This window comes from Apium graveolens, chromosome 11 (assembly GCF_009905375.1).
Source record: "Apium graveolens cultivar Ventura chromosome 11, ASM990537v1, whole genome shotgun sequence".
Lineage (NCBI taxonomy): Eukaryota > Viridiplantae > Streptophyta > Magnoliopsida > Apiales > Apiaceae > Apium > Apium graveolens.
Window position 1 is genome coordinate 162,562,873 of NC_133657.1, and position 13,059 is coordinate 162,575,931.

Genomic DNA, 13,059 nt, shown 5'->3' on the forward strand with positions numbered 1-13,059 from the left:
CTAGACTTTTTACCTAACAATTAGCTTTAATATAGTTATAGTAGCATAAAATTGGTATTCATTTAATAATTTAACACCTAATTTTTTTCTTTTGTACTAAAAATATAACAATTCTTGGAGTTACCAACTTTTTTTTAACAAATATGGATTATAGCCTTTCAAATTATTATTTGTTCTCGTAAATTTTCGAGATGAGCGAGAATATTAGTTTATGTTCATCTCGAACATTGATAGAAAATTACCGGCAAAAAATAAATCCGGCTAAATTAAGCAGCATTAAAAACTAATTTTATTACTTACAGTGACTTACTTCAATGAAGTGATATCTTTTCCAATACACAAACTAATTATAAATGTATAATATACTTACATCTGCTCTTGCTCAAATAAATATGCATTGAACTTGTGATCTTCCTACTAACCATATTTCTACTGTTCACCAGCATTTCAGTGTTTAGTGGTCACATTCAAACCTATAGCCAAAATTCAAAACTATCTGGTCGATACACTTGAGTGTGGGCAAAATCACTACAACAAACAAACTTCTGGATAAAATAGGTGCACGCTGACACTTCCTGGGACGAAAAACTTACAAACATTACAATATAAAAGAACTTAACCGATGCACCATGCACAAGACTCTTGCATCAGAAGTTTACGTGAAGGTCCCCAATTATGCAGACTTAACTTTATAATTCAGGGGTTCAAACCACTACGCAACAAAAATTACAATGATGACATTAACCAACACCTGTTGTAAGAATTACTCTGACAACTCGTTGATAACAAATACTACCATGTTAATGCAGCAAGATTGCTAAGTTCTGTTTTCTGGAGTCTTAAACAAAATAAAGAGAAGTGTTATAATCACCAATTACATACTACATAAGCACCCGGGAACTGCTACTGGAAAGTTTGTGTGCCATAAAGATCTAATCTCTGAAGATTCTTTTGTTGCCTTCCCAGATTGCCTGCTCAGGAAAGAAATATAGATGTGATACAATACACACTGCTGCAGAAACTGTACGCAAAGAGAAAATATAACAGATAACTCACCTGAAACGGATTCTTTTATTTTTGCGGTTTCTTCCACAAAACCCCGATCTTCTTGAGCATGTTTCCATTTTTTTTCTTAAGAAAATCATCATCCATGTCCTCGGGATAACGTGAGCTGTCCAGAGATCCTGTTCTTTCGACTTTCCCTGTTGAAAGCATAGATGCAGCAGCCTCTGCTGCTTTCCTCCACTGGTCAGACTGCACCTTTACCCTTCTCAATTCGGCCTCCAATTCAGAATTTGTAAACCGTGCTGCTTCCAACTGCTCAGTCATTTGTGCAGCCCTCCTATGACTCTTATCTGCCTCCCCTGTTGCGTAACCAAGCTTCATAAGAGTGTCACGCTCAGCTGCCCTTGCAGCATCTAGCTCGGTAAAAGATTCATCACCAACATTACCCAGGTTGAATTCCATTTCCTTGCTTCCCAACTTGAGCATTTCATTTTCCTCTATGATGGCATGCATATCCATATCCTTTTCTATTAAATTAGACTTCATTCTTTCAGCATCTACCTTTTTACTCTGCAGCTCCTTTTCCAATTGATTCTCTCTGCTGCCTATGAGAGTTGTCTCCAACCTCGTCTTCATAACTTCATTCTCTTCACAAATGCCTTGCAACTCTGTTTCCTTATCCATCAAGTTTGCTCGTAGCTCTTGAATATCTGCTTTTGATTTCTTTAGTTCCGCCTCCAGCTCATCCTCCCTTCGGCTTGATGTGGACTTTATCTTCTCCACCAACTCATAAGCACTTGCAATCTGCAAAGTGTTTTGGATTTGTTCTTCATGGTACCTAAGCTCTGTGGTTTCTAAAGCAGACCTTAGATGTTCAACTTCTGAAGTTACACATTCAAGCTCTGCTTTAATAGATTTCTCCCTTTCTTCATTTTCTTTAGTTTCATATTTGATGGCCTTCTCACCAGCCAAATACTGAGAATCTTTGCCGGAAATGGTGTCTTTTTCTTTCGTAAGTTTGGTGACAAGCTCTTCCAGAAAAATCACACGTGCCTTCGTCTGGTCCAACTCTGAAGCAATGGCATTGTATGCTTCCTTCGCTTTACTGTTATCTGATCCAAGGGTCTCTACTGCAAGTTTAGCTGTTTCGAGTTGCAAAAGAGTTTGACTAACAAGGGCCTGGGCCTGAACTTCAGAATCTTTGCAATCTTTTAGCTGGTTTTTCATTTCATCTGCAAGCAGACGGGTTTCTTCTAGGTTTTCTTTCAAGCTATGTAGCTCAGCAGATGCTAGTTCTGCTTGCTTGGTCTGTCTAGCCTCTAAATCAGTTACCGTCTCAAGCTGAAGCTTAAGTTGCCTAATCTCATCCAGTGCAGAAGCCAATTCAGCGGAACTGTTTGAGGGTAATGTTTCAGAAGCGTCGAGCTCAAACTGAAATGTTTTGTCTTTCTCGTTAGTGATCTTTTCAAATTCAATAGATTGGGGCTCATCAGAACAAGACTGAGATAATAATTGCTGGGACTCCTCTAGCTTTAGGGACATAGCCAGGAACTTCTCCTTTGACTCCTCTGCATCTCGCTCGGCTTGCTGCTTCCATGAGTCGGACAAGCTTAGTTGATCCTTTACTTTCTTTAAATCATCCTGAAGTTGTGAAATATGAGATTCCAAATCTGCAACCTTTCTTGGGTGTTTTCCCTAGCGCATGCAACAAAAAAGGGTTAGAAATGATAATGACATGCATTAGATTAGTTTTCTGCGACAAATAACAACATTATTAGACTTTTGGTGGAATGACCAGAGGATAGATCATTTTGTCCTTTTAAGAGGCTTCGCAGAAAACAAATACAATAGAACCACATTAATAATTTAAACATGTATCGCCCTATGGATCTAAAAGCAAGAGCTGAAAAGAGAAATAACAGGATTTTCAAATTGCCCAAATGACGAGTTTATAGAAGTATTTATTTGCAGAAAAACTTTTACTTGTACATATAAAACAATTTTTCTGGAAGAGGAGACATTTTCATTCAATGACCAATATTTTTTAAAAAGACCTTCAGTTCCAAATTTCTTCTAGTCTCGAGAGTATCGTCTTTTTTTAGATAGAAGGAAATAGGAATGCATTTCTCCTATGTCACTCAAAATTGAGAACATCATAGAATTAGAACTTACTTACAACCCTGTTTCAACCTTCCAAGCAAACACAAGTGCTAAATGCATGAGAATCATCAACATAGATACAAGATTGAAAAAAAAGAGCAATGTAGCCTATATTATAAACAACTGCAGGTTTGGTGGCTCTGTTATATAATGATTACCTCAGGCACTGGACTTCTAGGTGACTTGCGGTCAATAACTTTAGGGCTTTTGTCTTTTGGTGTCTTTAAATGGTTTAAAGAAGATGCAGCATCAGATTCTAATCCAGTTGTCTTTAGTAGACGTGCAACTCGCGGAGTGATCTTTTCAGGACCAGAAATCTTGTGAGGCACCTTGGATGCAGATCGTGGAGATATCTTGTGGGGAACTTCTGATGACTCACTCGGAGCAGAGAGCCTCCGAAATACTTCTGGAAGACTAGATTGCGGAGAATTTTCTTGAGCCACCTCAGAAGAACTTTTTCTGCAACCAGACAAGTCAAATGAGAGACAATGGCTGATCTAGCATACAAATACAGTTATATCATAAACATAAATGCTTAATCATGGCATTAAGCAGCCACATTAAGCATCAATTCATATCTGCACCAGAGAAGCTGCAAATGGGGTAATACATTTCTCCTTCACATCATATCATATAAGGTCCACTACTACTAGAGTCATCAATTGGTACATCATTTGCAAAGGTTCAAAAAATTAAGCAGAAGATAATGAGGACCCATCAAAAATATCATAACACAAGTCTCAAAATATGATAGAAAATTAGACCAGCTTATGACAGTGCGATATTTGGAATGCTTATAGGCAGAAAGTGTAACGTAAATTTAGAAAAGAAAAAATGAAAATGTCAATGCAAGGCAATTGAATTGAGTAAACGTACGAATGATTTATAAATTCTTGTATCAAAACCATAATAACAGGGGGGGGGGGTTACCATCTAATCACGGTTCCTGAACCCTAAACAGAATGCAACAAGTATGATAAAAATAGCCCATATATAATGCAACTGCCATTCCTTGTGCATTTGCACTTCAAAAGTTGAACTTTGTCTATTTTTTCAAGAATCATTGAAACAGATGATATATCAAAAACATGTAACAGCTCTAACCTACATTTGGCACATAATGAGCTTCTAAAGTAAAGAAAGATCTTTTTAATTTTCTCAGTTATAGAAACATTTTACCTAATGGTTACCAAATTGCATCTGCAATTTACCATAAAAATCAGAAATACGAGTTGACAAATTCTTTATAAAGCACACAAAGACACGCATGTTGACATACTATTCCTCCAAGCTGGGTGAAAACTAATTCAACCACAGCACAGAAAACATAAAAATAACATAACCGCAAGACCTTAGTTTAATGCTTTAAACAGCAACAATAACTAGGAATCTTTCTGATCAAAACAGATTTTCAAAAATGAAAAATGGTCACAGATATCTTTCATCTCTTATTTACAACTGAAAGTCTAAAAAGATGCACAATTTTCAGTTCCAAAATTAAACAGAACCATTTGGTAAAGCAGGTCGGGAAAAAAAAACTTTCTGCATAAACCATAAAAAAATTATGTCACACATACTTGTGATCAGACTAAAACTTGATGAGCTCCTATGTAATAATGCTACCATTCAATTTTTCACGTGCGGAAGAGGCATTAGATGTGATAAAAGAGTATAAGCAACTCCACTTGCATATGGCAACTCAGAGTGTAAAATAAACAAACTCTATAAATTTGACCTACCAACTTTATCGAAAACCAAAGACAGGGAGAAGATATGACTATCAAACTTACCTTGTTTTGGGAGTCTGCATATCTTTAACTACCTTCCTGCAATAAACAATGATATGGGTGTTTATGTGATTGTTGTAACTACTTCAATGCTACCTGACCCACAGCTCCTGAGAAAAGTCAGAAATCACAAGCTAAATGAGATAAAGGTAGAGACATGAGGCATCCAATGTAAATGAAATGTACATGACTGAAGTTAATGCTTCAGGAACAGGTTCTCTTCACAAAAATATATATACACCAACAATATTACATCATACTTTGATTCATAAATTAATACATTAGCACTTTAAGCATGCCATGGCACCTATAATTGATTGTAATCACAAAGACTGAGAGAGCTTATAAGAAAAAACAAGTACATCAAAGGATAATAAATGGTTAAAAATACCATATTATCCTCAAACAAACTAGAGTATAAAAAGACCAAAATCCAACCCTTTGGTAAATTTGCTCATCACTCAAAGGTAAATTAGTAATTTCAAAAAACCCGAAATTTCTGCACCAATTAGGGAAAATCCACATTAGGGTCTTTGACAATTTTAAAAAAAGAGCAATTTTTAAAGAAGACAGCTCTTTAAAAACCACTTGACTGGTGGCTCATCTTGTTTAAGTACTGTTATTTTTCAGTAACTTCCAAAACTGAACAGTAAGAGATCAAGAATTTAAAACTAAATGCAAAACAAGTAGATTTACAAAATCTGCAAAGATTGAAGCTTTTTCAAGAACCACAAAAATGGGTACCTAGAAAACAAGAGCAAGAGATGTTTGATCAAACAGGCTTTTAAAAAGTAGAAATCTTGCAGAAATGAAAATGCTGAAAAAGTTTGATATATCAAGCTCAACTGCTGACCTTACATTTTGTATTTGCTGTTTCCAAGAAACATAACCTAAACAAAATAGTATATTGAAAATGTATAGATTATAGAAAGAAGATAAGGGGGGGGGCTGTAGTTTATTTATGTTTTGGAGAAGATAAAGTATGGAGAGTAATATCAACACACAGTCACACACACACACACTGATAATACAACCAATACTACTGGTACAGATATAGGATATAGATACAGGGAGTAAGTAAGATTTACAGAAATAATAAAATAGTACATATTCTTACCAAAGAGAAGAGAATCTTAGGAAGAGACGAAAGGATGTTTATTTTAACAGAACTCACTCTCTGACTCTCTGTTGTCTTGAGGAAGATTCTCTATATTGCTTCATAAAAATGACAAAACCAAAGTAGACACCTTGTGTCTTATTGTTTTCCAGAAATTGGGGCAAGGCCAAGCTTTCTGGTGTTCGATCTGGTTTAGAATTGTTACTGTACCAAGGGCTTGTAGTTTTGAAGGCCCAATACAAAACTTTTCTACCAACGCGTTCAAAAATCATATTTTTTAAATGTTTTTACAGTGAATCGTACAAATAAATAAACATCAAGTCAGAATATAACGTAGAAAGAGTTTCATGCAAATTCAATTAGTATTGTATATTATAATTTTATTTTTTTTATATAATGTTAATCATGAAAATTGAATGATTATTTTTTTATTATAAAGTATTGAATCAAACCAAAAATAACCATGCGGTTGGGAAAATGGAAGCAGATCATGTCACAATATTGTGAAGAGTAAGAAGACTATTTCTGTAAATATCATGTCTTAGTGTACGACGACAAAAACAGTGTGTGATAAAAATAAAAATGATAATAAAAAGTAAAATAAGAGCACGAGATAAATATGAACCCATGATCCCATGATTGTATTCAGATGAACATACATACAAGTGTAGGACACACCATCAAATTAACAAGTCGTGAATCGTAAATAGTACCAGTGGCATATTTCCTCTCCATGTCCAGTGTGAGAGGTTCTGAGTTTCTCTTCACATTCAAATTTATTGTATAGAAACTAGAATTTGTAAGAGTTTATTTCTTTCTTTTCCCCATGACGAGATATCATGACATCGATGCACAGATGGCTAATCTTGATATAGAGGAAGAGGAAAATGAAAGTTTTGTGTTTGATGAAGATGTTGAGGAGGTAACAAATAGGTATGAACTATGCATAGTAGGAAGGTTTCTCACCGAGAAAACGATCAATCTAAGAGCTATGAAAACAAGAATGGCGGACGTCTGGAAGCCTACAACGGGAATCAACATTAAAGAATTGGAATAAGGTATTTATCTTTTTCAGTTTTTTCGCAAAGAATATATGCAATAGGTAGCTAAAGGAGGCCCCTGGATGTTTGATAATGCCATGATGGTGCTGGCACCTGTGACTGCTAATGAGGATCCTGTAAAAATTCTGATGTGGTATGTCAACATTTGGATACAGATACATGAATTGCCAATGGGTTTTATGTCAGAGGCTGTGGGGAGAACAGCTGGGGAATTTCTTTGGCGAGTTTCTGGAGTACGATGCTAAAAACAACACTTTAATCTGGCGAGAATGCATGAGGGTGAGAATCATGTTAGATGTCATAAAACCTCTCAAAAGAAAAAAGAAAATTATAAAGAAGGATGGAAAAGAGTTTACTGTGACGTGCAAGTATGAAAGGCTAGGAGAATTCTGCTTTTTGTGTGGATACTGATCGTTTCTGCAGAAGGTTTATTGATAAAAGGGGATCTGTTATTCCCTTACAATACAACAAGAATTACAGAAGTGGGGGGTTGAATATAATTCTGGCTACTTTTCAAGATTTTAAAAATATTCCAACTTAATACATATAACAGTGTTTGATTTGCAAAATTGCGAAATGGAAAGATAGTTGAAATTAAAACACTAAGTAATAAAACATAAGGCTTTAAAACTTTCTGGTGGATTTGATATATATATATATATATATCAAATTGAGAACTCTCTGAAGTTTTGAATAGATCACAGTTGCTTACAAGTTTGAACAACTAAACTTCAGAGAAATACTCACAGAATACAGCTTGATATGTTTCTCTGGAAAAATATATTTGCTTAGTTAATTGTTCTACTTGCTACATTTGGTTTATATATCACCAAGTTTACATGACAATAAGACAAGATAATAAAACAAAAACATATCTAGTCTAACTCCATGCTACTTCATTACTCTATTCCAACATCTTTGAATATCTTCACAATTGTATGAAAATGGTAATGCTTCTTTGTTCTCAAAATCCTGCTTAATAGGCTGTCACATTCCTTTTGCAAACACCCAACGCATGTGACCGTGTTGTCACTGTCAACAACTATTTGAATTTGATCATCCGCCGGGACTATGTTTGTCATCCGTCGGGAGTTTTGTTGATCATCCGTCGAGAGTCTATTTGCCACTTGACTCTATTTCACTTATACAGAATTACAAGACATCTCATATTTACAATTAATCAACCTATTCTGCATATCAATCTAGTAGTCAACATGACTTAGAAAATCCTACGCAAACTACTTGACTAATACATGTTGTTTGCAGAAATGTGCTAAAGTACTTATTTGTTACATAAGCTACTCACTCGATGGATGTTAATTTGTCATCCGTCGGGACTATAAAGTTCATCCGTCAGGACTATATTAGATCATCCGCCGAGTGCTACAAATTTCACTAAGTTAAATCTATTAAGGTGTTTTGTTTAACTTATCATCAAGTTCACAACATATTCCTAACAATATCCCCCAATTTATGTCTACTGGAATTGTAGCCATAAATTAAGAGAAACTTGATGATAACAAAACACCCTAAAAATACAGATTAAAAAGTAGTAGATAAAACTGATAAGTGCTACAATATTTATTGAAAATTTGAACAAAACAAAGTGTACAAAAAGTTCTCATAATCATTTTCAAGGTGCTCCTCTAGTCTGAGCAGATAATTCTATTTCCTTGATTGTCTGGATTTCTTCCCAAGCTTCCTGTTGTTTTCTTCTATTTGATTCTGGAGTTGTCTGTGGAATTCAAGTTCATCAGCTTCAGATAGATCCATCATTTCTTGCATTTTCAATAGAGTCTCATTGCTAGAGATACTCAATTGGTCATCCAGTCTAAAGAATCTTCTAACTCCCTTATCATCCATGAATTCCATCAGCCAATAAGGCCTCAAATGCACTCTCTTTCCAGTGAAGGGTATTGATAGAGTTTTTGGTAGTGCATCTTTGGCTTTATTACTCCTTAGCTCTTCAATCTTCTTTAGAACTAATCTCCTTGCAGTCACATTAAATTCAAAGTTCTTCTTGAAGGATGAGTAGATCTTTATTAGTACATAACAGCTTTCTTCATGAATCCTGTGAAGAGGCCATGTGATTTCTCTCCCTTCCTTGTACTTAAACACCAATCTTTCAGGAAGATGTATGTGAGCATCAATTCCTCTTACTTCATCCAGTTCATCCAAGTAGAGGTTTAAATCTGAAAACTCCTTGATATCACAGATATATAAAAGATCTCCCTTATTGACTGTAGGTTTAGATTTGGCTAAGGTCTTAATCCTGAGAGTTATAGGCTTGCTTTTCTTGATTGCTCTAGTCTTTGTTTTCTTTAGCTTGTTGAAGATAGGTAAGTTGAGTTCAGGAATTGGCAAACTTTCCCAGTCTATTGGCTCATCCTTGGGAACTATGGGCTCACCATGAAATTTCTTTGTAGGATCTACCTTGAATTCTTCCTATACCACTGGTGGCTTGGATGACTGAGTTGTAGATGTAGACAATTTGGGAATGTAGTCTTCCATTTACTCATCATTAAAGTCCAATTTTCTCTTGATTCTTTGCTTGTACCTTATTTTCTTTATCTGTTGGGATGCATCTTGCACTTTCTGATCTTTAGCTTCAGTAATCACAGATGGTTGTGCATAAATCTCTATTGTAGTCTTCACAACTTGAAGTTTGGCTAAGATAGCAGCTTGCTCCTTCTTTTGTTTGAGCTTCTTAGCATCTAGAGCATCCTGCTTCTTTTCTTGATTGATCTTTTCTTTTTCTTCCTTCTTAGCTTCCACAAGCAGAGGGTGTCCAGCCACCACACAGATTTTCTTACCATATCTATAGATTTTGGCAATTCTTCTTTTAAGTACTGAATCAGTTGGATTCTTGAAAAATGCAATTGACCTAGCCAATAACTTCTATTCATCTGGCCTAGGTGTCTCAAACACAAGATTCATAGGATTTTTGTCTGAGAACTCGAGTAGTTTCTTTTAGGCTTCAAAACCAGATTTGCCTTTGGAGATTTGATGCAAGAAGTTTGGCCTTTTTCTAAGTTGCCTAGACTCATTTCATGCACTGAGATGTGTTTGACTTGAGAATGGTGATGAAAGGTCTTGTCTGGATTTTGTAGTTGACCAAATTTCTCCTGAATAGCTGTATCAATCTTCTTCCATTTCTCATCTAGTTCCTTCTCAACAGCTGCAACATCAATCATCTTGGAATTTGTCTTTGACTCAAGTTTAGCAGCTGCTATTTGGATCAGATCAACGTTGTCCAATACTGGTGGCTTTGCCAGAGTAATTTCTGGAACAATTACTTGACTGATCTGAACATTTATCACATGATCCCCCTCACTGGTTGGCTCTGCTTGACTGACTTGAATTGTTGATTCTTTCTCCCCCTTTTTGTTATCATCAAGTAGAGTGGAGGTAGAAGTTTGTGCAACCACCAGGTTTTGTAGCAACCGAGTTTGTTGTGCTTGATGAAGATGAATGACTGTTAGAGAGGCTTCCACAGCTTGCAATCTAGTGTCCAAGGAATCCACTTTAGATGCAATATTTTAATTTTTTCTCAACTTTCTATTGATGTCAAACATTGTTGTATTTGAAAATGTAACATCCAATCTTTCAGAGACACTCTTCTTGACTTGGTCAATCTCTATCTTGATTGAACTGACATCTTGGTTGTGTTGAAGAGATTGGATTTAATGTAGTTGCAGAGAGTTGAGATGTGCATGTAGAAGCTTCTTGGTGCTAGCATTGGTAGTGGCCTGAAGAGCATTGTGTGTCTGTTGGATGATGTGGAAAAGAGTTGTCTTGAAATGATGCTCATCACACTCTTTAAAAACACCTAAGAAGGAATGTTTGATCTAGAGCTAGGGCCTGCTTCTCCCCTATGTCCATGAGCTCTTCACTATCATCACCATCATCTCCAAAGAAATCTGCAGATTCACCAGTACCATAGTCAACATCATCACCAACTCTAGGTGGCATGGTTGTGATGGCATCCTTTGCTCTTTGCATTGATTGAGTAGTATGCACCAAGTTTAGCATCTTTTCTGCATTTTCATTGCCCTGTCCATCCAAAAGATGAGTAAAAGTCTCAGCATCCAAAGAGATGGAATCTATGACAGCTTGATCATGCTGAGATAGTTTATCTCTGTCTGTATCATTGACATTCATTGACTCACTAACAATGATGTCCATCCTTATTTCTCATGTACCTGCATTTCTCTTATTTTCTCTATGTTCTTGCATCAAGGGCTCCCCTTAACTCACCACCCTCACACCCTCACCTTCACCTACTAAGGTGGAACTCCCCTCACTCACTTTTGCCAGACCTGAAGAAATGGTCTGCATTTGATCACTCATTTCCTCTCCTTTTGCCTGGGAGCAACCCAGCCTCTCACTCAATTCACTCCCTGCCCTCAGTCCTAAGAGTGATTGTGCTACTACTAGGTCATCTGCACTTGTGACAATTGTTGGGATTTGAAGTTGTGCAGAAAGTACCAAGGGATGAAGAACATCCATCGGGATAGTAGTTTGGCTAGCCGACGGATGACTGCTGTTAGGCACATCCGTCGGGATACAATCACTACTCGACGGATGAACAATATCCACCGGGATAGAAGAAATGAATGAGTTTGGAGTGGAGACTATTGTAGACTCTGTGCAGATTGATAAAAATTTGGGCACAGATGTCTCAATAGACTAAGAAAGAATTGGCAAGTGAGCCAACAAATCATCTAAAAGATGATGCTAACTTGCTTGGATTTTTTGCTTCTCCAATAGAGTTAAAGATGGAGAATTTGGAAGTGATGTATGAATCATGTCTACATCCAGTGAGTGTGTGGGTGAATTTGGTGTTTCAGGTGCTTCAATTATCAATGATTTTGGATGTGACTCCACATTTATTGGAGCCACATCAAGCTGACTTTGAGATGGTGCAGTGACTGAGTCTTTAGCTCCAGTTTGCACTGTGTGTGTTCCGTGTGCATCCCCAAGGGTTTTAGATCTTTTCTTTCTAGCATAAGTCTGTGGTGAACTTGTATCCCTAACCCTCTTGGCCCGTGCTCCTGGTTAGAAGCTTATTTTAATAGTAACATCCTTTTGGGAGGATGAAACTAGAACTGAGCTGATTTCCTTATTAACCACCACAGTTTGTTGGGAAACTGTGGTGTGGCTAGGCTTGGGTACACTAATCTCACCAGCCTTTTCCTTAGGATTTCTTTAATTTTATCCCTGTCCCTCACCTAACTCACTCTCCTTCACACTCCCCTCTTTGTGTTTAATAGTTTTTGCAACTGGTTTCTTTTAAGAGAAATCAAATGGGGCTTTCTTAACTTTGGATTATGAAATTGTTGTTTTGGTAGCTTGAGTAGGCATCTGTTGGGTCATTAACCTAGATGCCATAGCTACACTTGAAGGTAAAGAAATTTATGAGGTTGGAAGAGCAGAGACAATGGTGCTTACCTCACTTACATGAGGTCCCCCCATGATTGGAAAGTAGAAGAGGGGCACCTCTTTGTGGTGATTTGCTCTGTTGAGATCTGCAATGATTCTCCTTTCTTAAACCCAATAATTCAGTTTGTTGGTTGGGTTCTCAACAGCAATATTCTCAATAAGATGGTTAGCAAGCATCATAAAGAATCTAGCATAATAGATACTTTTACCTCTCTTATTAATTTCCCCTAACTTATAACCTAACTCAAACATGATCATGTCACTGAAATTAAAGTACTTATCAGTAACTAGCATATAAACCATGTTAAGCATGGCAATGTTAACATAATCAAAATTACTCACTTTATCAGAAAACACTTTGGTAACTACATCACACAAATAACTCCACTCTTTTCTAAGACCTAGCCTCCTAATCTTACTTAACTTAGAGGTAGGGAGAGCATAGCCAATAGAATAAAGCATGTTAACTAAATCAGTATCTGTGTGT

General features: G+C 36.5%; 1 protein-coding gene across 4 annotated transcripts; it reads right to left on the reverse strand.

Annotated features, from left to right (window-relative positions):
- Nucleotides 1–543: 543 nt before the first annotated feature.
- On the reverse strand, nucleotides 544–6,266 carry LOC141697122 (interactor of constitutive active ROPs 3-like). 4 transcript variants are annotated; one of them, XM_074501353.1, is made up of 5 exons: nucleotides 6,070–6,266; nucleotides 4,956–5,062; nucleotides 3,324–3,624; nucleotides 1,057–2,700; nucleotides 544–971 (listed from the first exon to the last, which is right to left on the reverse strand). In XM_074501353.1, the coding sequence occupies exons 2-4, from the start codon at nucleotides 4,973–4,975 to the stop codon at nucleotides 1,072–1,074; spliced, it is 1,950 nt and encodes a 649-aa protein (XP_074357454.1). In that variant the 5' UTR covers nucleotides 4,976–5,062; nucleotides 6,070–6,266; the 3' UTR covers nucleotides 544–971; nucleotides 1,057–1,071. The 4 variants fall into 4 exon arrangements, with proteins under 4 accessions (XP_074357454.1, XP_074357455.1, XP_074357457.1 ...); XM_074501354.1 differs by lacking the exon at nucleotides 6,070–6,266 and adding an exon at nucleotides 5,806–5,966; XM_074501356.1 differs by lacking the exon at nucleotides 6,070–6,266 and adding an exon at nucleotides 5,811–5,965.
- Between the last annotated feature and the right edge of the window lie 6,793 nt (nucleotides 6,267–13,059).